The sequence below is a fragment of the Siniperca chuatsi genome, linkage group LG19 (genome assembly GCF_020085105.1).
Source record: "Siniperca chuatsi isolate FFG_IHB_CAS linkage group LG19, ASM2008510v1, whole genome shotgun sequence".
Taxonomy (NCBI): domain Eukaryota; kingdom Metazoa; phylum Chordata; class Actinopteri; order Centrarchiformes; family Sinipercidae; genus Siniperca; species Siniperca chuatsi.
In genome coordinates this window covers 19,691,089-19,717,917 of record NC_058060.1, presented here as the reverse complement: position 1 = coordinate 19,717,917, position 26,829 = coordinate 19,691,089, and the positions used below count along the sequence as shown (strand labels likewise).

General features: G+C 37.9%; 1 protein-coding gene across 5 annotated transcripts in view; it reads left to right on the top strand.

Moving 5' to 3' along the window:
• The window catches only part of LOC122866944 (cadherin-7-like), a 97,411-nt gene extending 90,038 nt beyond the window's left edge, over positions 1–7,373 (top strand). For all 5 annotated transcript variants that reach the window (XM_044177232.1, XM_044177233.1, XM_044177234.1 and 2 more), the window contains one exon: positions 4,503–7,373. In XM_044177232.1, the coding sequence (XP_044033167.1) occupies positions 4,503–5,017 (515 nt within the window). In that variant the 3' untranslated portion in view covers positions 5,018–7,373. The remainder of the gene's footprint in view (positions 1–4,502) is intronic.
• Positions 7,374–26,829: the final 19,456 nt, after the last annotated feature.

Sequence of the window (26,829 nt, the reverse complement as noted above, 5' to 3'; positions counted from 1 at the left end):
GTAAAGAAGCACAGGCATATAATGTGGATAGATACACAGTAAACAGTGTAATAGATAACATCAACAAAACAAAGAAACCATAAAAGCTTTTTGAATCATGGAGCAAACATAGAACAGCACTGATAAACAATAAAATGTAGCAGTTTTAGCCAATAACATGACCCACGAGCGAGTTCATCAAAGATATTTTAACGTTTTACAAAAATTACAGGGATTTTGATATAAAAATGCTATGTATTTAGCATATAACAAGAAGAAAATTAACAATTACTACAAGGACATAAACTTGTTTTTTTATTTCACTGTATCTTTAAGGAAATATGCAAATAGCCTAGATATACATTACCTCTTTAGCATCTGTTTTATTGTCTCTGTATAGTGCTGTATGCAATTCCTAAGTGGCTGTTCCCATCACTGAGTTACATGTAATATAACTTACGTACCGAACTTATTTGTTATACCTAAGTAGGAATGTAGTTGAGAAAAAAGTGGTTTGAGTCTTCCTAAATTAAGTTCCATAATTTCTATTAATTCTATGCACTGTATGTAAAAATATTCTGTCTGGCTTTGTGTACAAGTTGGCCATGAAAAATAGCTTTTAGTCAGAACCTAAATTGTGGCAGCATGCTCTATCCAGTCAGATAAAGAGTTCTGAATGGCCTCACAGAAACAACTGCTGTACACTTTAATACAATAACAATTTTATGTACTGGTCATTCGATTCAGAATACTTTTTTGTCTAAGCGAGGATATCTGTCAGCTATTGAGTTTAGCAGAGGGAGATTGGTTCACTTTCACTAATGTAGCACTGTATTGTGGGACATCCTGTTTGACCTCAGCAACCACTGTATGCTTTAAAGCCCCTGAAACTGATAACATTACATAGTCGTGTCTAAATAATCAACAATCAGAGTTAAAATTTGAAAAAAACATACTGTTTAATAAGAGTTTAACAATGAAAATTTCTCATGACCAAATAATATAACCAAAACTGTTAAAACCACCTTTTGCAGAAAATCTTGCATTCATGTAGCTTTTAGTAAGAAGCCAATTGAGAAAACAGGTTTTCAGGGCCTTTAAACATTTTTGAAGGATGCAAACATGATCTTCCTACCACTGTTTAGTATTTAAACAAAAAGCCTCCTTTTATTTCAGACTGTCACAGTTGCTGATTGATACCTCTCTTAGAAATTGCACTGCAGTAGAGGAGAGCCATAGGAAGTGTGTGGGTGACAAAATGAATGAGTCCCAGGTTCACCAGAATCACACAGCACATGGGGAAAAAATACTCTAATGAGAAAGCACATTGAATGATGCATGCTGATAAGAAAAGGGCAGCACAGAAAACTCACCTTGTTCACTATCGATTGTGTGGGGTAGATCATTTAAACAATTCAATTACAGCAAAAGCCTTTGTAACACTAAATTGATCTCTGTTTTTCATTTAGTGTACATCATCAGTAAATGTGTTATGAATAGTGGGGCTCCTGTAGCATTATTGTTGTGTGTTTGCTAAACTGTCTGGGGTGGAAATCATTGCTTACAGGACACTTGGTACCTGACACAAACTGACTATTTGTATGCTTGGCCATCCACCTGCTCATCCTAGTAGGACGTGATTGGATGTTGGCCCGCTTCCAGTCTGCGACGCATCATGGCTGCCTTCTAGGCATTAAACCCTAAAGAGCTTTGCTGGAAAGCACTGAGAATATTCTATTTCAATGTGCCACTTTGTAATTCACTTTGGAGAAGCCCTACTGAATCGAAAAGAATTTAGAATGACTTGAGTCCCTAAAATCAGAGGAAACAATCTTCCACAGAAATGTTTGGCATTGTGTCTTAAAGCACTAAAAAAGGTGCCATGGATATCAGTAGTAGATATTAGACTGGAGGGACCATTCCAAGTATTTCACAAAAACTGTTGAGTGGTACTAGTGCTGCTGTTGTAGGGTACCAGCAGTCACCAAATAGCTAACAGAGAGCTGCCTATTCATCTCCTGCAGCCTTTCCATGTGACACTTTCCTCCCTTCCATCTCTTCCATTTGCTCCCTTATTAGAGGGTGTGAAGTGGTGTTTGAATTTGGTTCCTGGGCCTCTTTCTCTGCTGCCTGCAGTAGCTCAATGCCAAGAAGGAAAAGAAATATGGGCCCACGGAACGATATTTCACTGGCACCAGCTTGGCATTGATGGATAGAGGATCATTAGACATTTGCCAGTTTGCCTGGGCGTAGTTATTTTCAGCAATAATGTATGGGAGAAGGAACGGGGGCTGGAGGAGGGCTTCTGGTAAGATCTCAGAGGGCCACAGATTCCAGTTTGGCGGACGTCTTCAAGCTAAATGTAGGTGGTGGAAAACACGGAGGGGCACAATATATTACATTGCAGGTTTAGTTTTGTAAACTCTGATTGGATTCATAGTGCAGTAGTTCCCAACCTTTTTTGCCAGATGAACTTAAATAACATCCTGTTTAAAATCAATTCAGTCAGTGAAGGTGTATTTAACACTGTTGGTTATATAAATTATTATTATTATATTTCCATGTAATTGTACTGTCAAAGTTTGGGTGGTTTAAGCTTGCTTTTGTACCACTACCATGTAGTTTGAAACTTGATGTTTCAACGACTTTTCCATTACTTCTTTTTTTGCATGTTTGTCAAACTTAAATGTTTCAGATCATCAAACAAATATAAATATTAGTCAAAGATAACACAAGTAAACACAAAATGCAGTTTTTAAATGAAGGTTGTTATTATTAAGGGAAAACAAAATCCAAACCTACATGGCCCTGTGTGAAAAAGTGACCTGTTAAAACATAACTTAACTGTGGTTTATCACACCTGAGTTCAATTTCTCTAGCCACACCCAGACCTGATTACTGCCACACCTGTTCTCAATCAATAAATCACTTAAATAGGACCTGCCTAACAAAGTGAAGTAGACCAAAAAATCTTCAAAAGCTAGACATCATGCCGAGATCCAAAGAAATTCAGGAATAAATGAGAAAGAAAGTAATTGAGATCTATCAGTCTGAAAAAGGTTATAAAGCCATTTCTAAAGCTTTGGGACTCCAGCTAACCACAGTGAGAGCCATTATCCACAAATGGACGAAAACATGGAACAGTGGTGAACCTTCCCAGGAGTGGCTGGCCAACCAAAATTACCCCAAGAGCGCAGCGACAACTCATCCAAGAGGTCACAAAAGACCTCACATCAACATCCAAAGAACTGCAAGCCTCACTTGCCTCAGTTAAGGTCAGTGTTCATGACTCCACCATAAGAAAGAGACTGGGCAAAAATGGCCTGCATGGCAGAGACAAAAACCACTGCTGAGCAAAAAGGACATTAAGGCTCATCTCATTTTTGCCAGAAAACATCTTGATGATCCCTTCAAGACTTTTGGGAAAATACTCTGTGGACTGACGAGACAAAACTTGAACTTTTTGGAAGGTGTGTGTCCCATTACATCTGGCGTAAAAGTAACACCGCATTTCAGAAAAAGAACATCATACCAACAGTAAAATATGGTGGTGGTAGTGTGATTGTCTGGGGCTGTTTTGCTGCTTCAGGACCTGTAAGACTTGTTGTGATAAATGGAACCATGAATTCTGCTGTCTACCAAAAACTCCTGAAAGAGAATGTCCGGCCATCTGTTCGTGACCTCAAGCTGAAGCGAACTTGGGTTTTGCAGCAGGACAATGATCCAAAACACACCAGCAAGTCCACATCTGAATGGCTGAAGAAGAACAAAATGAAGACTTTGGAGTGGCCTAGTCAACGTCCTGACCTGAATCCTATTGAGATGCTGTGGCATGACCTTAAAAAGGCAGTTCATGCTAGAAAACCCTCCAATGTGGCTGAATTACAACAATTCTGCAAAGATGAATGGGCCAAAATTCCTCCACAGCGCTGTAAATGACTCATTGCAAGTTATCACAAACGCTTGATTCCAGTTGTTGCTGCTAAGGGTGGCCCAACCAGTTATTAGGTTTAGGGGGCAATCAATATTTCACACGGGGCCATGTAGGTTTGGATTTTGTTTTCCCTTAATAATAACAACCTTCATTTAAAACTGCATTTTGTGTTTACTTGTGTTATCTTTGACTAATATTTACATTTGTTTGATGATCTGAAACATTTAAGTTTGACAAACATGCAAAAAATAAGAAATCAGGAAGGGGACAAACACTTTTTCACACCACTGTATGTGTATATATATATATATATATATATATATATATATATATATATATATATATATATATATATATATATATATATATATATATATATATATATATGTGTGTGTGTATGTATGTGTGTATATGTATGTATGTATATGTGTGTCTCTACAATCCCTCCATGTACTGTGGGGACAAGTGTCATAGTGTATTTAGCTGTTCTAGAAGCCACATATCCCTGCATCTTTTCAGCTGACTGGTACTGAAAATATGCACATTGTCAGTCAATTATTGACTCAGACATCTCTCCCTTTCTCTGCAGTGATGGTTCTGCTAATTGTGACAATGCGTCGGAGGAGGAAGGAGCCTCTGATTCTTGAGGAGGAGAGGGACATCAGAGAGAACATTGTCCGTTACGACGACGAGGGCGGTGGAGAGGAGGACACGGAGGCCTTCGACATGGTTACCCTCCGCAACCTAAACGTCATCAGAGACCCCAATGTGCGGCGAGATGTCACACCAGATACTCCTACCTTCTTTCATTACCCATCAACTACTCGCCCGGCCTATAAATCCCTGCCGGACAACGTGGTGTTTCGAGAATTTATTTGGGAGCGACTTAAGGATGCTGATGTTGACCCGTCAGCTCCCCCGTATGACTCTCTGCAGACATATGCTTTCGAAGGCAGCGGCTCTGTAGCAGAATCGTTAAGCTCACTGGAGTCACTAAGTACAGACTCAGATCAGAACTATGACTATCTCAGCAACTGGGGACCACGCTTCAAAAAGCTGGCCGACCTGTACGGCAACAGCGACGGCAACAGTGTCTTCTCTTAGCCCCTAAATGTCTCTCTTAACATTTCTTGGACTTAAAAAAAATAAGAGTAATTTATTGTCAGAGAAAATGATTTTGTCTGCCTTAGTGCATTGGAGGAAGATTCAAAGACAACACAAGAGAGATTGAAAGAAAAACACTTTGACTTCAAAGGTTTTCGGTTTGTTTACCTCCTTGTATGGATTTTCAAAAGCGTGCCATGGTGAGTTTTGACACAGACTTCAAAAGTGGCTTGACTGAGGAGGGAACCTTGTGTGCAAAAGACATTAAAGGTTTCCGATTTTGGGCTCCTGTCCAAACATTGACTGCAGAATGCATACATGTTGGAGCATTTTTACAGGGAGGCACCTTTCATTCCAGCGATGGGCAGGGGCCCAGCACTCTTGCTTTGATGCATTCCTTTGCTATCTTTGTGCTAAAAAAAACATAAACGTTTCTCATGAAATAATGTGTCCCTGGCGGCTAATCAGTAGTCACTTGTAGTCACTCATATGAAATTTGACGATTTCTGGGGTTTTTTCTGGGGTCGGGGGAGGGGTGGGGAGCTGGGTGATGAGAAGCTGTTTTTCATAAACATTTAAATACAGAACCACATTATTCATGGACTCTGTCATACCTCTCAACACTATATGAAAAGTGCAACTGCACACATACAGTATAAACAAGTAGTTGATGTGCTAAGGAAGTGACATAAGTTGTGCAAATAATAAAAAGAATGACACTCTCGTCAGTTTGATGTCTCCACTGGGTGATACAGGAAAGCATATAATTTATCTTATTCTCCTAACAATACATTTTGCAGATGTTGCAATGTAGTGTGAGTCTGTTTTTTCTTCCGCCTTTCTATTGCAAAGTCCAATGTATGATTTCTGAGCTATAAAATTCAGTTGTTCTGCTTTTTGGGGGGGGGGACGGACGGACGGACGTCTGCTATATGATAAAGCTTTGCTGAAGGATTAGTCTTTGTTGTGTTTGATAGCGAGTTTCACGCCACCTAGATTCTAGAAAAAAGAATTTGTTTCTGAAGTGACAGTCCTTAACTGGGTGAAGTTGCAGTTTGTAATTAAATTAATTTTGCTTCTGTAGTTTGAAGAGTCCAGCATATATTGTCATTCAGAAATGAAATCAACAATTTCCATGGTTTTATTGATGGTGAAAGGACACACTGTATGACAATAATCATGTGCCGAATTGTGCCGATTTTTTTTCCAGCTTAAAGAGTTACAGTTGGGTGTCAACATGTACAAGCGATATGTATTATTATTTATTTTGAAGAGGCAGAATTGTGCAAATGATGTTTTTATCAATTTGCTTAAAATAAAATTGACATTCAGTTTCTTAAAAGACTGAAGAGATTTCTTTCAGTCCATCTGAACACAGAGAAGTAAGTAAATGAATAGCAGTTATTTCCCATAATAAACTACAACCAACATCTAACAATAATCAATGATTTAAAAAAAAAATGGTGCCTCACTCTGCATTTGTGGAGCTCAAGGAACTAGACAGGGGTTAAGGAGGGGGGGGGGATTTTTTTTTTTCATATCTCTTTTTGATGAGGCTTTTGTAGTTGAAAGGCCTGATCCAGACAAAGCACTGGCGCTCCACAGAGGTGTGTGTGATGACTGTGAAGCTCACCATCGGCCATCTGAGGAGCCTTTTGCAAGTTAGTCAGGCCTGCGTCATGCAGTGTGAGGAAGCTCCCTTAAAGGTGTGTTCAAATACTGCAGCTCATGTGACACCTGACAAAGACACATGTACATAGTGTGCATGTATGGTATGAAAAACACTGTCTTCATTTGACATAATCAATTTTTTGACTAGACCCACGGCCTCAGCCAGGATTTTAGAAATACTGAGGTCATGACTCCAAAATTCCCTAACACAACACTTTCCCTAAGAAATGCTTCACTACATACCAAAAAGGTCTGTAAAATGTTCTTAATATTTTATTTTTTCACATTTTATATATTTATTTAACAGTTCCATTACATTTTCTGTAAATTTTAACTCCCTACAGGATGCTAAATGTTGATTCAAAGGCATTATTTTGGCCTATAAATAGAAAAATGTAATAATATTATCTCTAAGATCATCTGAATAAGCCTTAAAAATATACCATGCGTAATTTTTGTGTAATTGCAAAATGTAAACGCTTCCTCATGCCATTAAAATCCCCCAAATCCCACAGACAACACCCGAGACATGCCCTTTCATTCTTATGGCTACAGCCCCCTGACAAAGTTACTCTATTATTATTATACTCTATTTTTTCACATTTTCTATATTTATTTAACCATGACATTGTATTTTCTGTGAATGTTATCTCCCTGGAGCATATTAAATGTTGTGTCAACATGGCGTGGGGTGTCCAGACTTTTTTAACTGGGGTGGCCCAAGTGGAGCGAGTGGATTGTTGTTGGTCTTGACATGGTACCATCTTTGAGCTCAGATTGGGCCATGACCTGGTTGTATTTACCTTATGATGGTGTTATTGACTACATAACTGTTGTTCAGCAAATTTTCTTTATATCTGAAAATTTACTATTGAATTTAATTGCTAAAATTTCAGCTGCAAGAATACATATCAAATCCAGAAGCAAATCACACCGGTTCTTTCATTATGTTATTTTTAAATCTCAGAAATAACTGAAGGTGATGACCCGCAACAATGTAGATTTGTGTTTAAAAGTAGCCGACCAGCGTCTCTTCGCTGTCGCTACATCTCGACAACACTCAGAAGTTCATGAATACGACTGACAGTATAATTCACAGTGATGCAAGACATTGCAATGAACTTGTTATGCATCTTTGCTTGGTAAATATGTCGTCTCCTTACAGGTATTGACATAGTTTCCAAAGCTTTGAACCTGGCAAAAAGAAAACATCAGAGATTTTTTAAGTGCGAGTCACTGTGTGTGCTCATTATGATGCAGTTCACACAAACCTACAGGAAGGGATGTGGAGAGTGTTATTTCTTACATATTCAAGGGTTACCATACATGATAGCCTCTTGCATGGTGTTATCAAAACCACAAAGATCACTTGTAAGAGTTAGACATAGCAAATAGAAGGGTAATCAGTAGATGGACAACTCTTGAGGTGGAGTTGGATGACATTTGTAATCAGTTGAAGTTAGAACATACAATCATTTCTTGTTAGTGTCAAATGTACAAAATCACTCTGAAACCTGAAAAAAGGTAAAATGCTGAATACAGTTTTATGTTTTTACAATTTAATGCGAGACTATGTAACAACTTAGAGAAGAAATAACACATTCTTCCTCTTACAGATTAAAAAGTTGAATTCATAAGCAATAAAATGCACCATTGCTCAATTCATTGAACTCTGGGGTTTTGTTGCTACAGCCTCACTTGGTCTGGTATGACCAGTAGATTATGGTGGCTAATGTTCTTTAAAATTACTTTTTAAAGGACATTATAATACAAACAAACTTTATTACAAAAACAGAGATTTACAAAGTGCGTAACAATTACAGTAGAAGGGATGCTGATAAGTGGTCACATAGTAAGATACATAAAATGATAATGAAATTAAAAAATATTACAATAGAAAACAGGGCTAAAAGGCAGGGATATAAGTTAAATACAAACTAGGTGCAATAATTACAATAAAATAAATTACTGCAAAAAGGCCAAGCTATACATTTTTTTCTTCAAACTAGATTTAAAAATATTTATTTAAAATGTTTTAAATTGTTTTTTAAGAAGGCACTGCTCTGATGATCTCAGACACTGCAAAGGATAGTAAGGCTGTAACAGTTCTGCAATGTATTCTGTGGCTTTGTCATGTAATGCCTCATAGGTAATTAAATTCATTTTAAAATCGATTCTAAAACAAACTGGGAGCCACTGTAATGAAGCTAAAATGGGAAAAATGTGAGGTAAACCTGAAAAAAGTACATTACAGTAGTCTACCCAGGAGGTTACAAAGGCATGGATGACTTTTTCAGTGAGGTGAAAGGATGGATCTAATTTTTGCAATATTTCTGATATATATATTATATAATATTTCCTAAATTCTTGCGCACTGGTACAACATGGTTAGATAAAGAACCCAATGATTAGATTGTTTAGACATTGGGAGCTGGAGCAATGATTAATACCTCAGTTTTGTCAACATTTAATTGCAGAAAGTTTTGGTCCATCCATTTCTTAATGTCATGAGGATGGTCATGGAGAATCAATAGTCTGTTAAGGCAACAGTACATCATCTGCATTAAAATGGTAAGAGCTATTGTGACGGCTGATGATGTGACCTAAGGGGGACATGCTGAACATGGGGTTTTAGCATTTAGCATTAGCCCATAATTGTCACTTGTAGCCACAATTCAGCAAAAGTAACAGTCTCACTTCAAAACTTCTATACTTTAAAATTGTTATGCTGAAACGCCACTTGTGCTACTGTAACACTACTTTAGCATTTTAGCTAAATGCTGAACAGTAGTTTAGCATTTAGCATTGTCCCATGTTGTCATGGGATGATGTCAGTTGTCATTTGCAGCCACAGTGGCTGTTCAGCAAAAGTCACATAGTCTCACTTTAGAACTTCTATTCTCTTCTATTTCCTCTAAAGGCATTTGTTTTCTGAGATTTATGAAAAGGGAAACCAATACGGATTTGAGTGATATTATAGCAAGATTCAGCTGGTAGATGACATATAGAGATCATGATTTCTTTTATCTAAGTAGACAGACAGCGGCTCAAGCAGACATCTGATGTAAACTCCAGCACTGATAGCGGTTGCGACCAGATGATGATTTTGATTGACCAGCTGTCAATCAAAATCAGCAAAAAATGTCTTAAATGCCTTCCGCCTGGGGGTACTTATGAGCAATCAGGGACACTCTGCTATCAGGGGCTCAATCTGCACCTTGGTTGATTACTCGTGTTGGCCACGGCGCCTTGGCTCTGGAGGCCCTGGGAAGCTACAGGCACTTCACTCAATTCTTATCATAACCATGCATCATCAACAAATTGCCCCGACAAAGAGGTGCCCATTTTCAGAGACTCTCTACGAGATGAGGAACATGCTTTTCCTCAGATTGTCTGCTGGAACATCGCTAATAGAGTTTGACCTCTTGGCTGCCTGTTAAAGAAATCATTCTCTGCAGTAGCCTTTTGGCTCCATGTGCAACACAGGTGTCTGAGATCATTTATCATGCAATTACTCTCTTATATTTCTGGAGTTCTGTGAATAAAAATTAAATAATAATATTAGTACCTTCATGTGATTAACAGCATAATTTCTTTAATTATGTGTTTTTGTAGTTTTAAACTTTAAGTAAGACAAGATTAAAAGGACGTGTGATGTTTGTGTTTGTGCCAGAATGTAATGCAGTAACTACACAACCGTAAACAGAAGCATTTTTTGTGTGTAGGCAGTTAATCATGAGAAGAATTCATTATAGATATTAAGGTGAAAAAATGTGCTTTAGGTACATATTTCTGCTCGGTTTTAGGGCGTTTACCTCAAGTATAAGTTGCCCTGCTCTCTAGCACAGAGGCTGAGAAATGAGTTGAAATATAAGCTTAACTCTAAGCCAACTGGGGACTAAGTCCTCACATATTTATTCATGCGGGTGAATATTTATTTCTGCGATTACCCAGCATGAAACAAAACTCCAAAGAAAGTCTGTCTTCGTTTTCTTTCTCTCACACCGAACAAAAATAAAAATAAATAATCTGCTGGCCATCCATCCCGGGATGCCTGTTGGTGGCAGAGCAGTGGGGCCCCTGCTCAGGCATCAGCTGGTCCTTTGAAAAAGAGAAAAGGGGGAAAGGAAGATCAAAGGGCGTCGCAGTGCCATGTTTTATTCTCTGTCTCTCTCAGCAGTGCTCGCAGTTCGCCTTGCTTTCAGCAAGAGGAATCTGAGACCTGAGGTTTGTATACTCTATAGTTTCACACAAACTAAACTGGTCCCAGACCTGGACAATATAAATAATTCTCTTAAGAGGTATGTGTGTGAGTAGGAGTGCAACCACTTGGTCCTTGAGCGCCTGGATAACGCAAGGAGTGGAAAAGTAGGTCAAAGTGGCAAGATTTAGGGTAATAGAGTGTAAAAGAAGAGAAATTTAGGATAGCTGGAAAATAACTCAAGATAGATCTATCATTAATACATTCATATCCATCAAAATTGGAATTGAAATTGAGTTATAAAGTAGCCAGTGGAGCAAAATATGACTGGAGAAAATATGAGCTGTGATCATCAGGATGAGCAACTCGTTCAGCTTTCAAAGGCTGCCATTTTGCTCTTCTCAGAAAGGTCAAAAACAACAAGATAACTGTGAGAACAATTCAACAATTTTTTACAAGTTTTACACAACTTCATACAAATTTATCTGCACATGTAACTGCTTGGCACACCATAGACATTCAGTTCCAAGGACTATTACTGTACATTTTAGATTATATTTGATCCTTGAAAAACAATATTAGTTTAATCTAGTTTTCTTACATTTTCTCTCTTTTTACTAACTCTTTCTCTGACCTTTTACATTTTGAGCTTTGAAATCTTACCCTTGAAGAAAATTCAACTTTATTACATCAGCAAATTTTTTTGCCTTGGATGGTTGAAAGAAAATGTTTTGGAGCAATGTCTCATAGAAAATACAAAAAGAGCAAGTAGATAGTCCACTCTCTGCAAACACAACCCCAGTTTTCATTCATTTTGGATCACTTTTCCCAAGTTCTCATTTAAACACGTGACCGCAGAGCCAATACGAACACGTATAGAGCATCAGTACAATGATGAATTAAACTAATTAGAAAATGATGCACAGGAGCCCTCTCTAGTGATGATTGGCAAAAACAATGTAAGGGCAACATCAGCATTAATGAGCCACAATCGACATAGTCTAATTAGCAGCACTTTGTACTTTTACATAGGTTTATCATCATTAGCCAAGCCTGGCTTGATTTAGCGCTGAATGTGTAGGTGGCATAAGTGTTTGTTTTATGTAGACATGGAAAATAGTTACATGCTACAAGAACCTCGAGGAGGGGAGTGTTTCTGTAGGCCTACATATGCCATCAGGAGGGGCTTCAGGGCTAATTAGATCTCAAAAGACTCTGGAAACTGTGAAAGGAAACATGCATATTTAAACAAACAGCAAGATCAACTGTAGGTGTATGTGTGTGTGTGTGTGTGTGTGTGTGGGGGGCAGAATTATACATTCAAATCAGGATAACTGATAAATCATCTATTAATGGGACAACCCATCAACAAAGGTTTAACACCACTTCTGTGCATTTTAGTACCACTGTTGTGTTTAAATCTATCAGTCTTACTTCCTTGAGCTGATATTTACAAAACTGTGAGTCCAAGACGGAAAAGTTCACAAGTCTGAATCCATTGTGGAAGATTTCTTCCTGGCATGTCTCTCTCTGCTGATTTTACACTGTTTGTCTGACATAATTAATGAAAATATTCATCGATCATGTCATCTGCCATCCACTAATTTACATATTTTTACATGAAGCAAATGAGCACGCAGTCGACTCCCTGATTAATAATTCACTGGCTGTTTTCCCCTTTCTATTGTCATTTCAAGGTGTGAGCATGCCGGGTTTATTTTCCTAATAAAATCAAATGGCACAATGAGAGGATGGAATTATCCTGGTTGTATTTAATTGAGTTTGACCAGGTCCCTGCTCAGTGTCGGTCTAATCTCCCCACAGCACTGTAGTCTCTCTCCCAGGGAGACAGGGGAGGCCGATAAACTTTGAAGCTTGCGCTGAGAACCTGCTCGCTGCACCCTCTGCATTATTCATGATGCAGGGACTAGAGCATCTTCAAATGGCCTGTCATTTCCTTTTACCCTCCATCACAATGGCCATATGCTGCACAGACTAGAGGAGGGGATGGGGAAAAGTGATCTCCAGCTAAGCCTAGCCAAACAGGAACACATACATACCAGCAGATACATTCACAGGTAAACCCACACAAGGGAATATGCACAAGAGGGAAAGCTTGGGAATTCAAAAATCTGCTGTGGCATATTTCAGTATTGTTCCATTCAAAACTAACCTCCTCCCACTGCTTCCATCCCACGCAGCTACTGCTGCTGAAGTAAACATAATGATATTCCCGTATTCCTGCCAAACCAGAGTCTGCATCAGTGGTGGAAAAGTTACAAAAGGACAAACAAAGGGAGCAATCAAAAGTTTTCAGCAATATTTTCAAAGATCCATCCAAGTTTTGTCATTCATTTTTGGAAAGGTAAGAACTGCACCGGCATAATTGTTCTCATAGGAAAGGAAAGATGTAAATCTCTCATAGTGAGGTGCAGTTAATTTTTTTTCAGAGCTAAACAAAGTGTGGCGGCGTAATCATTGTTGGAGTATAAGTTGCATGGTCTCCAGTTCCTCAGTTCTTCTCTGAGATCCATGACATTTTGTCAGCCACCCTTGAGTCCTTTCAGCCAATGTTCCGCACCTTATTTGTATTTACTGAGTTTGTTTGCGTGACAAAACCACACAAGGCACGTCCCTCGGAGGTAATTGGGATTGCCATCATTTGGCCTCCCTAATGTCTGCCATTCAGCATTAACATATCATTAGCTCTTTCTGGGACCGTTCACTCAGAAAATTAGAGGTCCCCCGGCTCCATCAATATGGCAAAACCAGTTGACACCTTCTCTTTGTAGTTCTCAGGAGAGAAAAGCAGAATGAAAAGAGGCGTGGAAGTAAGAATGGTATTTCAGGTGGTTCTTGATTATATTAATTTGTAAAACTTTGTATTTGTGGCTGCAGCTGATGGAATATAATTTGTTGTTCATAAAGAATATAATTGACACTTTTTTTCTGACCTTCACCTTAAAATGAAAAGATGTTGCTGACAGATTGCGGAACGTGATAAAACTGTGTATATGGTTCCCGAGGGCTGACATGGATTCTCCTAAAATAACATCAGCCTTAAAGTGATTCATTAAATGCTATTGTAAAATCCCTGTCCTTGCTGAATGGTGGAGATGAACTGCGCTGCCTTGATACCTAATGACAAAACATCTGGTAGATTGTTCCTATGCTGTGATGGAATTGCTCTAGCTCCAGTATTTAGTCTTAGTAAATACCTTGTTTTGACACCTATAATGGCGTTAAAGTCTAATCTGTTGTTGTTGTTGTTGTCTCACGCACTAAATAGGTAGCTTCTGGAAAGTGAAGCTGTTCTTCTCCAGGGTAATTAGAGGTTAAAATTAAATACAAATACAAATGTGCAAAGCCACAAATAACTCTGTCTAATAGGAGAACAGTGGCTCAGGATGTTAATGTGTTCACCGAAAAAAAGTATTTGCCTGCAAGGTCAGTGTGGTTTAGTTGATGCCCATCATCTTTTTCTTGCATCTCTCCTGTACATGTAATTATTTGTGGATATTATTTGTACTTGTGAAAGTGCTATAGTAAATAAATACATTAAAGAAGTCCATGAATGATTCCCACATCTTCTCCTTTTTTTTGCCTTTATTGCAAATGTAATTTTTCCATCTGTAGCAAACTTGAACAACCTTTTTACCACTAGCTGAAAGATGGTTTTAGTGGGTTTTTCCATAACACAGTACTCAGTGGTGTAGTAGAAAAGTAGGTACAGTAGGTTGTAGTTGTAAGAATGATAGAAGTAGGCTGAGTACAAGTAGAAGCAGTAGTACCAATAATATTATGTAGTAGGAGTAACCATGATAGATTAATCTATTATTTAAAAATGTCAAACATTTGCTACTTCCAGCATCTTACAGTAAATGTGAGGATTTTCTGCTTTTTGAAGGTTTATAACATTATAAATTGAATGAATTTTGGTTTCAGATGTTGGTTGGCTGTTTTCACTATTTTCTGATATTTTTAAAACTGAACTGCTAATCAATTAACCCTTGTGTTTTATGGACATTGGCTTTACTTCCTCATTGTTTAGGGTCTTATGGATCCCACTGCTGTATGTGTAAAAATAATAATGATAATTGCAAAATCAACCATATTTTCCCTTAAAAAGTTGCACTTAGCCTCTGCTTGTACATTTGATGAAGGTGTCAATATACTGAAATGACCATAAAGCATTGTTATTTATCCAAATAAGCAAATATGTCATGTTTATGTTATATGGACTATGAATGAAGAAAAATATTCCTTTTGTTTACCAAAAAGTCATTCACAGATAAAGAAATGTTCAGTATGTTATCGCACATTTCTCATGTTTGGGGTCAGTTAGACCGCAAAGAGGTCAAACTCCCTGTTGACCTCTAATGGACAAACGGTTACATATAAACAGACTTATTTAGGACTTGGGAGTGGTAGTACTGCATAAAAAGCCTGTCAACGCCAATGACAATATAGAACGTATGAAAATCCATTGTACTTAACTGTGTTTTACAGCTGGAGTTTCTGAGACTCCAAAACACAAGCGACATGTCATCTGAAACATGGCATATGTGACTATACTCATGTATAGAATCCATTCATGAGGTATCAAGGTGATAAAATAATGTTAAGCATGTTTTTTTTTGAGCTGTTAAAGAGGGCCTGGGTTTTCCAGGACCCCAAACATAACATAGGGTTAATTGTACACATAAGGAGACTGCAATATGGATAAACCTTTATCATGTAAAGTGTTGTATATGGATAAAATAAACTGACAGGAATTAGGATAATCCAGCTAATAAAACACCTAAAACACAAATACTTTATGACATTAATGCAAACAAGTCCCACTCACTGATTGCAACACTGCCCTCAATAAACTAATGCACCCAAAAATATTAGAGGATTAGATACCTCAGTATAAACAATATGACTTCTCACAGTATGTATTGTCATATCACCTAGCCTTAGTAAAAAGCATTGCCAGATTAATCAATAATATTAGCAAGGTGCAGGCCCAGTAGTATTGTTTTTACGTTGTATTGCTATTATCATGAACCAGATACCTAACACAATCAGAAAGAAAAGTTTGATCAATCAAATACGGGAAATATCCTCAAGGTTGCCACATAGCTGGCAGCTAAATAAAGCTATGTGGCCAGGGGACATGTTTGGGCTCCTGATGGGTGTATCAACACATGCGAGACAGTGAGTAAATATGTCCCGTGGACGGCCATTAGAAAGTCACTGTTCAGCGGTAAAGGCTGTCTAATCCCTGCTGGTATGTGTTTCAAATTCAGCAGACAGAAGGAAGCTGATCCAATTCCCTGCATCCTGCAGGACACAGATCTGCATTTCCTCTGCACTTTGATGAAACAGCAACCAAGCTGTCCGCCTCCATTAACAGCCCCTCTGATTTTACACTGTGTTCTGACAACTGTGTGTGTGTGTGCGTGTACATCTGCTTGCATGTGTGTCTGTGGGCGCATATAATAAATATGTTTGAGAGCGTATGCCTGTGATGTATGTCTTGGGATGTGTATGTTTATTTTGCTTTATAGCAAGGAGCTTGAGGTATCACGACCGGGACTGCCTGTGTTTATTTTTAGAAAATCTGGACGGACTGAAATCTGTTGGGAGACACAAAAATAATTTATATACACATATATTATGGCCTGCAAGATACAGCATAACTCTTCCCAATTTAAAGTGTAATTTCTTCTTCTTCTACCCAACAGTGTACTAGTACAGTATGTACTGATACATACAGGTACAAGGGAACAAGATGTGAAGTTAGGGAATAAGGAGGTAACAATGTGTAACATGTCTCATCCTTGCATGCCATGTATTTTTCTTTTCTGGTTAGGCTGCTCGGAAATGCCATCACTTATCGGTATTACTACACATACATACTTAAAAAAGTGCTTTGACATAATTTGCATTCAGAAGGCTCTAGGGGTTAAATCACGTTATATTTACATTTTTGCAATTAACCAACCATTTACTGCCTTTCAGTTCAAATACGTTACACTGTAATTTGTTTATTTTCATGTTTTTAGATTCATACATACAGTACATATTTACGTTCTAGCATGTCTCTTTTCTGCAATTGTTTAAGAGTAATTTCTTTGTTAAGTTTGTTAAGTTAAGTTAAAATTCATTCATCAGTCATTAAACAGCAACAAAGTCACAGTGAGATGGCAGCATTTCAGACTGGGTGTATATTAAAACAAAACTTTTCAGTATTTCTATTGTAATATGCTGTCATCTCTTAATACATATATTATAATACAGAGACAAGGACAGTATAATGTAAACTAGCCCCAGTGCTTTTTTCACAGTAGTATTTTCTAGGTCACATCCTTTTAACACTGTATCAGTACGAACATGGCTGGTGGCTCGAATCCTCAGACTCAAGGGTCTTCTAAATGCCACGCAGGCTCGTCACAGTTATGCAGAACAATGATCCACACAGCTTGAAGGGCAGGACAAAAAAACAGTGCATATTTTTGTTCCACCTCCGTGATGACGTGTATACACAGGATGGTTAAGTACAATAAATTGGCCAGAAATTGGCCAATGAGTTCAGACGTGCTTGTAATGTGGCTTAAATTGCATGCCCTTTCAGACAGGGGAACAAACCTCCTCAATGTCAGTGCTCTCTCCCACATGTTGAGTGCTTAGTTTGCCATGCAGTACAAGATCTCCAGGCCTGTTTAGTATTCATCCACTTGAGTTTCCTAAAGGTTACCAAACCTAATTAGACATTTATGCAGGATCTTCAAAGGTCCCTCCGTTATTAATGATGTGCTACTTCTGAGGACTGCATCGATGGCTTTTTTTCTGACTCGAAGAGCACACTCCTCACAATATGCGCATACACAATGGAGACACGCAGACATCCGAAATTCAAGAAGAGGCTGGTGGCTGGCCTGGTAGTGATTACTAAAACTGCTTGCATGGAGTACTACACTACAATGCTCACACACTGTACACATTATATTCCCATGCTGTGGTTTAATAAAGGGTCAAATACACCAAAGAAAGGCTGTCCTACATGAGCCAACTGTAACATAGAACGGAATAAAACTTCATAATAAAAGCAGTGAGTCCCTGTACAAGTGGTATGTGTAGCTGTTTGCACACAAAAAAAACACAGCTAATAAACCACAATACTTAAAATTTAGTGTCACAACTAGCGGTTATTTTCATTATCGATAAAACTGCAGATTATTTTCTCAATTAATTGATAATTAATTGTAATCCAAAACCCAAAGATATTCAGTTTACTATTGCCAGTGATGGAAGAAATATTCAGATCCTTTACTTTAGTAAAGGTAGCAATAACAGTTAAAAATCCTGATTTGACAGACCAAAGTGTCCATAGAGATTTAAATTTTATACCAAGATGGAACAAAAAAATGAAAAACAAAGATTGTGACAAATGACGGTGTTCATTTTGGCATAGGATTCAACATAAAAAAAAAACTCAGTTGCAAATTGTGTAATCTTTCTGTGCACATTTCACTCTCCTGGCTCTGTTTTTTTTTTTTTTTTTAAAACAAAACGGCACAGGGCCTGATGCAAAGAATGAAGACAAGAATGATGAAGGAAAAGAGCTTTCCAATGTGACCAGTGAACGATACAGTTGGGTCAAATGACATGGAAGGTACTGAAAACAAATGCTGAATTTTGATAAAAATATTAATATAAAATAGAAGACAGGTGTGCTACATTTGACCAGTTTAGTATTTTTTTCATAATTTTCACTAATATGGGCAAGTCACCACGAAGGTATCGAACATAACATTGGCTTTGTGTTATTCAAACGTGGAGTTGGTTGGATCAATGACTTCTGCTGAGAGAGGTGCCTTAGTTTCAGTAGCATGTGCAGTGCAAGCACTGGGAAATTTCATCCCGCCCTTCTTTGTTTTCCCTTGTAAGAGGTACAAGAATTTCTTCGTGCACCTTGGACCACCTGGTAGTGCTGGGAGTGGTAATGGTTCAGGCTGGATGCAAGAAAATGATTTTCTCGATGATGTGCCATGTCTTGTGAGGACAGCTCTGTCCACAGCTGCATCACCCATCAACATACAGGCTGAATTCAGATCCACAGGCATTTAACCCAGATGTTTTTCAGGAGCGTGACTTTGCACCTTCCCAAGTCATTGACCATCCAGACCCAGGTTCAATAGCTTCTACAGCTTCCCACCACAGCCTCCACCCTGTCCCAGACATCCTCCACACTGCTCCTGCTGAGTCCTCAACTAAAGTGTTCAGAACCACCTCAGAAGAAGAAGATTTCTGCATTGTGTGCATGGAGCCCTTTGAAAATTCCGAACCCAAAGAAAAGTGGATCAGATGTGTAAATTGTAAGTTCTGGGCCCACAAAGAGGGCAGACTGGCAGACCTACATACATCTGTCACCACTGCAACTCTGGATAACACACACACGCACACTTTTTTGTTCACTGCATAGCTGATGTTCTCTAAGACAGCTCTTAAAAAGTTAAAAGGATCAGCACCACTGTCAAGGGCAAATGCAAACACAATGACACTGTTTTTCATTTAGCCTAGTGCATATGTTCTAGAAGAAAGTTCCTAGTTTTAAAAGTATCAGCAACAGCTCATTATTGTTGATTACAGTCATTCTTAATTAAAGTAATTTAAAATTCAGTGGTGAGTTCTTGTTGTTCTTGGTGAACCATAGGAAGATGTTGAAGTGTTGACACATGCGCAATAAACTTATTTAGATGCATTTTGTGATGTGGTCTCAATTTTTATTTTAATTCTTCACTCTTAACTTATCCCAGATTGTGTTACAATTTACCCTGGTAGTGGGGCAGGTTGTAACAATGGAACTCCTTGTATTTGACATCAGTTAATGAATTCTCATATAGTTGCTAGACATTGCTATTTGTAGTAGACAAATAAGGGTACTTTGTGTCAAAATTTGAGAGCTCTAACACAAAAATTATTGGCCTTTAATCTATAATTACCGTAAAACTTCAATTAATAGCCCAGGCTTTTATTTGCTTCAATCTCTGAACTCAACCTGCCTATATTTGGGACAGGCATCTGTATGGGACAGGCCTTTAAAAACTCTTGCTCAGCAAAGATGGGAAATACTATCAAATTGTTTATTAAACTAGTATGAATATTGTATTGAATTCCCACAAGGTGCCAGTATTAGCCAGGTAAATGAGGTAAATTCCACTTGGGACTGCCAATACATAATTTTTCTCCTAAACTGTACATTACTAACTGTACATTAATAACATATGAATTACGAATTATTTATTTGATTTAGCTCAGAGAGACAGCACATCGGGAGAGAGACTGAGAGAGACGAACAAAGTTAGCAGACAGTGAGCATTAGACTTCACATGACAATATTCACAACTTGGATTAATTTTTGTAAAAAAGTATTTTTGTTCGGTGGACCCTTACGGACTAAAGGAATGTAACTAATCGAGGAATGGACACATATTCAGACTTTATGACCACTTCAAAGGTAGGGAGGCAACGCTTTTCTTTCGTCTTGCTTGTTTACCATGCCGGTAAATCTGAATGAATTATACTTTGGTGCTTGCGGTTACCGTACAATGAACTGAACGATTGAATTGTGGAGAATCAAACCGATAAAACAATGTGTAGCTTGTCCATATTGACAAATGTTTAAACATTTATATTTGTTTCTAAGCAGCTTAGAACTAACTAGCTCACTAGCTAACCGGGCAACCGGTGGGCTTTAAGAGGTTTCATACATCCAAAGAACTTATTTAAAAACCAGACCCAGCGTCTAATTGAGACCTGTGTAAACTAGCAAAAAAAACCCAAAAAAAAAAACAGTTAAATAAATGTAATGAACTGAAAAGTGCAATGTTTCTCTCTGGAATGTAGTGGAGTAGAAGTATAAAGTAGCATAAAATAGAAGTACCTCCAAATTGTGGTACAGTACTTGAGTAAATGTACTTAGGTACTATCATATCAGACAACAAAAAGCATCAATTTCTTACAATTTAGAAACTGGAAATAGGTCTTAAAAGCATTTTTGCTTATAAGAAATTACTTAAATGATTAATCAATTGTCAAAATAGCCATAGATTAATTTTCTGTCAATCCACTAATCAATTAATTGTTTCAGCTTTATTAAAATTCTTTTTTATTACAAACAGCACAGAGAAGGGATAGGATGGCACAAACTTTGCATTGATTATTGGACTGACTGGATCATTGTCCTACCAAAAAACACAATTGTCATTCTACCTCATGCATAAAGAGTAACAGAGAAAATGAAAAATACCCTCAGTATAAGTATTCTATTTTTGCATTCTTCTCAGGAAAAAGTAAAAGATCCTCCAAAAAGGTAAAGTCGAGATTGGTTAGGTGTCCGATTTAAAGTGCTGCTTTTAGAGCAAGACCAGGACCCTGGTCCATCCTTTCCTCATGCCCTGAATTTAGAATTACATCAGAAAAAAAATGTGTGAAGACTGAAATAAAAACCTGCTCCACAGCTAAGTGACACCTCTAGCTTCTCTTTGCCCTTTATCGTGATTAGCTAAATATGATTATGAAGCCATGTTTACATCCAGTCTCAGCAGAGCCCAAGGTAAATGTAGTTGACAAGACACCCCAAATAAAATTCAATTTCCATTTATTATTTATATTTGGACTTTAATCAATTATGAATGACAGCTAATTAGTGGTGTGCAAGGGCCATCTCCCTCTGCAGTGTCAAAGTCTACTAAATGTACTGTATGTCATGGAGTGTGGACACTGACAAAAAAACTCTCACCACTTTACTGATTTGGGTGTCTTTTTGCTGAGGAGACTTCACTAATCAACTGTGAAAGTGCGTGCAGTGTGTGTGCGTGCACGCATGAGCATGTGTGTGTACGTGTGAATGTGGGGTGCATGTGTTTGATAATAATAAGGCAAGTGAAAATGAAGAGGAGCTAAACTGTGTAAGTCATTTCTCATTTCCTTGCTTCAGTGCCTGTCAGAAGAAAGCCCTGCATTTTGAATGATGGCTCAGACAACAAAAAGTGAACAACAAACCCTGTGGCTCTGAGGAGAGAAATGGAGGAAGAAAAAGTAAGAAAGAAGGAAAGAAGGGAAGAAAGATACAATGATGACAAATACACTTTTTAAAAAAATCACCAAACCAACAAACAAACAAAGCAAAATCCCAATATCAATGCCTTGATAATGCCACTGAACATGCCCTGAAAGTGAAACATAATAGAGAAAAAAATTACCTATACAGTTGGCACTCATACACTTTTGGAAGGACCTTTCAAGGGGCTGACTTAATATGAGAGCATCAATCCTTTAACAGCACAGGGCCTTGACAGCAAGTGAAAGTAATCTCTTCTTTATTAATGGGACTTTTCACTTTGGACCCGAGGCCTTTGGTATTCCATAATAGTAGTTTCATACTACAGACCTAAGGAAAGAACAATATGAAATCAGATCAAGTGGATGTGTTATGTATGATAAGAGGAAAGTATTTCTTTCTAAATTCAGTAGCGCCGTTCCAGAAGAAGAAAGAAAAAAAGATGAGATATAATAAGCCAAACTCTGAAAATAGCTTCTAGTACCATGTATTTTAATTCAATGAAAAAGTCTCATGGCATGTGTGGAGAGGGAAAACCTGTCTTGTGATGAGTCACAACAAAGGAAAACACATTATTTAGCTGCTTCAGTTTAAAATTAGTTGTTAATTTAATTTGTGTTTTGTGTCAGTTTGACTCATTTCAAAATCTTGCCTAAGAATGTGCTCAAGGGCCGAGACCGCTGTGGTGTCTTGGATGGTAAAACTGTAAAGCTAACCTGAGTTCAAAACCCATTTATGTAACTCTTTATATGACTTTTTTTCTTGTGATTTATATCACAAAATCAAATAAGCATAAAGTAATGTAAACCCATAGTTCAGCCATGGACCCAGCTTATGGGGAACTCTGTCAAAAGCTTTTTTTGAACCTTGACTTGCTACTTTTTTCATGTCAGCCCATAAGACGTGGAGTAGAGCAACATTTTAAAGGTACTGCACAAAGTTCAGAGCAGATTGACCTTCTATCCACATACACTGGTCGATAACAATGTAAACATATTAATCAAGTTATACACCTGCTGCATGCCACCATGTAACCTAAGTATTAAAGCCCCTGAAAACGTGCCTTTAAATCTTAAAGCTGCTATAATCGATACTCTAGAATAACAGTGGATTATTACTATGTGTAATGTGAACAGTATTGCTCAGAGTGAAGAACCCACGGTTTGGTTTTCTGACACACAACTTCACTGTTTTGGTTCACTCTCACCACTCTTGTAGTGTCATTTTGTGGCCACAGCAATCAGCTCCTGCTCAGCACCAAATGGCAGACAGACACAGCAAGAGACTAACTGGTGAACATAGTGGAACATTTAGCAGCTAAAGAAACAGATATTTCCCTCAGGAGTTGGTAGAGAACAAAAACAGAGCTAAAAGAAAGTGAATGTTGGACTTACATTCATCAGGTGGCCAGAAACACAACTCCAAATGAATGCTTATGTTCCTTCATATTTGCTGGATGTGTCAAAACGCAACTGTGTGCTAACATGTTGCTAACATCAACTTCAAGAGGTGATAATACTGTATGGAAAAATTGTGTTTACAGCTTTTTCCTTCTGCCCCAAAGTGGCCAAAAAAAAAAAAAAATCAGTGCCTGCAGGTTTAGGTATTTCTCTATGACATTAAATATTCATTCTTAGGTATTTTTATTAGCTTAACTTGGTCAATCTGCTTCACCAAGGTGCACGGAAGTGTGTGACATCACCTTTTTCATACTGAGCCCCGCCCACTTCAAACCAGTGGGAGGAGCACACAGAGTTAAACAAAAATACAGCAATCTTTCATGTAAAATAACCAAAACTGCTCTAACTTTGGCAGAAAATAGGGTGTTCGTGTCGGATCCCATCATTTATAGGAAGAAACTTATAAGCAACGGCAAGTTCCAAGATCTTTGATGAATTCGGGCACCTCATTAACATCAATACCAACTTTGTAGGCTTTGTTGGCAAGGCTAGGACAGCTCATTGCTTTGTATGTTTTATCAGAGTGCAAGGTTAGTTAGTTGCTACAAAAATGTGCATCCCAACAAATAAAAGGCAAACAAGAAATTACAGAACCGCAACTACCAAGTGCACTTTGTCAGTGATAATGATGGCTGTGATATGGATTGAAGCTGAGTCTTTAGCTGAAGGAGTACCTCTTTACCATTCATAACGCTACTCTATTGCCTCTTGTGCTCGCTGTTCTGTTGTTGTTTTTTCAGGGTGAATTGCAATAGAAACTGTCAAATTAAATGGCAGGGTATGTATTTATGTTTATTTTATTTTGCAGTCAGAATGATTATTGGTGATTAGCAACAGGCTCACTAACTCTACAATCACACACACACACAATCGCAGTCTGTCTGCTGCTTTCATTTTAGGATGAAACCAATAATCGGGCTGGTGCTTGGGAATGGCTGCCTCCTAAATTTTCATCATCTTTGTATTATATTATAAAGCTGTAAATGCCTAACCTTAAGTATGTTGCATTGTGGTATGTTCAATGAGGGCCAATGTCACGAAGGCTCCTCATTTCTCCTTGCGACCGTTATTTCAGGCTAAAAAGACAACTTTCCTTGGCAGATTATATCAGCTGTAGCTACCTGATTAAGCTAACATTAGCTCCATAACGTAGTTGAACATTATGGAGCCCCCCGAAGAGTTGAGGTGTGAATTGTTATTCAGAACTGCTTTTGCATTCCCTCGCATTAATTTTTGCATTCCCCCTGATCCATATAAACAGTGTGTTGGTCTAGTTATAATACACTGCCAGTTTAGGGAAACTCTCTGCAGATATAGAGAGTAGACATGTTACAAGTAGTAGACAAGTTATGTCAACCCATGGCCATAGTCATAATCACAGCTACAGCCTGTCTCAATCAGCCTCTGTAGCAGATTGATAAGAGAGCTACTTCTCTCTGTAGCTGCAATGGTACAGACGTGAAACTGAGCCAGCCACAGCTGAGACTGCGCTGGCCCGCACTGTAGTCACAACCAGTGGCGGTCTACTACGTAATACATAATACTATATGCATCAGAGGGGATGAAAAACTTATTGTGAGGTAACGCAAAATGTATTGCGAGGGAACGCTAAAGAATTTCAGAAAATAAAATCCCACCATGACCTTTCAGCGGCTCTGTAGAAAACACTGTCTCTGGCTGACTTTTAAATGTTTCCAGCTGACTCATTTTAAAACCAGAACCCTGTAAAAGGGATCTTAAATATGCATTTGATGGCATCATAACATATTGTGCTAAAACATTGAGGCTTAAAGTCATCATCCTTCCACACAGTGGGGAAATACTACACAGTGGATGTGCTGGTTGTGAATGGGATGTTTTTTTAATGTAACCTATAATTGCACAAACTACTGTAGTTAGTTATGATGTGCCTCTTGGCCTTGGAAGTTACTAGGTAGGTAGTTTAGGTAGTAAAGTAGACATGCTAACAATTACAGCTCACATTAGACTACATAAACACGCTGTTTAATCCATTTCTTAAAGTTTTTGTCTTGTTTTTGTTTTTGAAAAGAGTTAAAAAAAATACATCATCCTCCAAACTCATATATGGAGGATTACTTTTACTACAGCCCAACCACACCACTTAGGCATGTGGAGAACTCCAAAGCTTTACAGACCTGCCGTACCCAGTTGCTATGCTATGACTGAACATTTGCTGTTAGGAGGAGGGGTTTAGCAAATGGTCAATTTGCAATGTAAAACAGTTTCTTCAGCCGGATCCATCAAGCCAAAACAAAATTCAGTTTGAGCACGAATAGTCTTGATAATAATCCAGTTGCCTCAGGCATGATATAAACTATCAACTGTCTCGTAAACGGGGCCGCATATTACCCCCCAAAACAGCCACCAATTAGCCTCTGATGAGCAACAAAACAAGTTTCCAGAGTTTTTGCACGGCATTATTACTTATTAATTTAATTTCAAAGTCTGACAATCCCCAAGTCTCATCGCAATGAGGGAAAGCTCATTAATGGACCAGAATAGCAAAGGCTCACATGAAATAACTTGCAGGAAATGTATTCTGTAAATCCTAAAATATTAAAGTTTGCATAATCTTTTAACACATTTGCTGTCAGATTTGACTCCAGCACACATGCTGGGTGAGAACAGCCTGATTATGTGCAAGGGCTCACACATGGAAGTCATTTCAGCCAGTTTGCTTAAATATTATAGTGTAGTGAGTGTGGTTTAATATTGATTATTGCGATGTTTAGGCTTACTGTCTACATCCTAATATCAAGTCTTTGAGGATTGTAATGTATAAGCACATACAGTATTCACAGATCCATCCTCCTCTCATCTAATCTCCATCTTCCCAGGCATTTTACTGTACTCCTTTAAAATTCTATCTAACATGTTCAAAAGATTTTAACTGACTTTTGTTTTTTAATGGTTTTTTTTGACTTCCTACAAAATATATTATTGTCTAGCTGTCTGCACAAGTTATTCTAAAAGGTTAATGGTAAATTATAGTATAGTATCATAAGTAAATTAAATGAAATGATTGTGTTCCCACGAGATAAATAACTTAGGCACACAACATATGGATCTCATGCACATAAGATACATGAATAAATAATATTAAATAATAAATAAATAAAAGAATACATATTTTTAAACTTTGGGGACTCCGTTAATTAGTTTGAAAATCATTTTTTATTCAGGAAGTCTCATTGAAGATCAAGATCTCCTTTACAAGACAGACCTGAGAACAAATTGTATACATACAGTTACTTAAAAATATAAGTAGAGTTTTAAGCTTTAAAGTCCCTCACTGAGTTCAGTTTGTTTTGCCATTCATTCCAGTAGTGAGGTACATAATACTGGA